At 43.7% G+C, this 1,585-nt stretch overlaps 1 protein-coding gene across 1 annotated transcript; it reads left to right on the forward strand.

Annotated features, from left to right (window-relative positions):
- Nucleotides 1-297: 297 nt before the first annotated feature.
- Nucleotides 298-834, forward strand: LOC139701159 (cuticle protein 7-like). Its single transcript, XM_071599733.1, has one exon. The coding sequence runs from the start codon at nucleotides 298-300 to the stop codon at nucleotides 832-834; it is 537 nt and encodes a 178-aa protein (XP_071455834.1).
- Nucleotides 835-1,585: the final 751 nt, after the last annotated feature.

Raw genomic sequence — 1,585 nt, forward strand, 5'->3', positions numbered from 1 at the left:
AATTTCAATTTCCCTTTTTGCAAACCAACTGCGATAAAATTTAGTCAACTTCGTTTCATTCTACTTAATTAAAGACAATTACGATGCCAAAATAATACGAAAACAATTCACCGTTAAAATGTATGCGGCACACCGCTAGCCTAAAGAGATACAATGTTTTTCTCACGATGAGAACTCTGTTAGCTATAAATTGTCCATGCTTTCATGAAAAGATAAAAATGTTCACCACTCATACGCTATGGCTGTGCAGCCTCTTTGCATTATCTTCCCCGGTATTGTCCTCAAGAACTCGTCCCAATGATCGGTTCCTCTCCCTTTCAGGCACATCCGCGCTATCAATTTAAGTATGGGGTCAAGGATCATCACACAGGCGACTTCAAAAGCCAGTGGGAATCAAGAGATGGTGATGTCGTCAAGGGCGCCTACAGTCTCGTGGAACCGGACGGCAGCGTCAGAACGGTTGAGTACACGGCCGACCAGCACAACGGGTTCAACGCCGTTGTCCACCGCACCGGTTCATCGCTGCACCCGACGCAAGCCGCATCTCCAAAACCCACCTACGCGTCGCTCTACCACCATCAGCCAGTAGCCGCACCACTTCAGCAGCACCAGCCGATCGCGGCAGCCCTCCAATCATACCAATCGGTGCCTCTGAATCATCATCAACAGCACCACCCTCTGTTTGCCTTCGCGGGGAGTTCTCTCCACGGGGCTGCGAACCCGGGCCCCGTTCAGTTCCCGCCGTCACCGGACGAGAACGATCAGCCGGGAACGGCGGGATACAACCTCGGAGGCGCGGGCAGCGGAGTGCTGAACTATGGGAGTTTCTTTTGAGGAACTAAGCCCGAAAAACGTAACTGGTTAGATGAAGCAGCCGAAGTGCTCCGAAGTCGAAGTGACGGAAAAGAACAAACAGTGGCGAGCCTAAGGGTGGAAACAGTTCGACTAAGAACATTATAGGGTGAATGCTCAAAGTGTAAGTTATATCGGGCAGTTATGTTTACTCATTAATGTTAGGAAACTGTTTCCGCATGTTCCTACGATTTTTTTAAATCGAATACATTTTTTTCAAGAACGTTAAATATTTTTTGGGTACCGCAGGAATGTTTGCAGCTCACTTAGCAATGAGAAAAGAGAATTTGATAAACCAGAAAGTGTGCTAATGCATATGCAATGAAAATCGAAATGCGAATATTGATTGTAAACAAGAAAAAGATCTCAGGTTAACTTGAAATCTTGTTTTATTGGAAAGGCAAACAAAAACTATATACGAAGGCAAATAGAAGACAGCTTAGACCAAAAATGCATAGAAAGTGGTAATTAAATTCGTAGCAATGCGCTAATGCATCAAGTAGAATCCAACGCCTGCTATATTTGGTTATATGCCAGAAATCTAAAAATAATTATCCATTCGCAGGAAAGTATAAATGATTGACTAAACTATGTTAGGTGTAACTCAGCCCTAAAAACACCCAATGTTACATGTGGGTCAAAGTTATTGTTGAAATGTGCTCAAATTTACTGTTTAAGTCAACGTCAAATATATTGGTACTTCTTAGTCGAGTACGATTAGAAAAATAGATAT

Source organism: Hetaerina americana, unplaced genomic scaffold (genome assembly GCF_022747635.1).
Source record: "Hetaerina americana unplaced genomic scaffold, ioHetAmer1.1.p SCAF_11, whole genome shotgun sequence".
Taxonomy (NCBI): domain Eukaryota; kingdom Metazoa; phylum Arthropoda; class Insecta; order Odonata; family Calopterygidae; genus Hetaerina; species Hetaerina americana.

What these genes read in the sequence shown, in the direction of transcription:
- LOC139701159 (XM_071599733.1), top strand. Translation starts at nt 298, where the DNA reads ATGATCGGTTCCTCTCCCTTTCAGGCACATCCGCGCTATCAATTTAAG.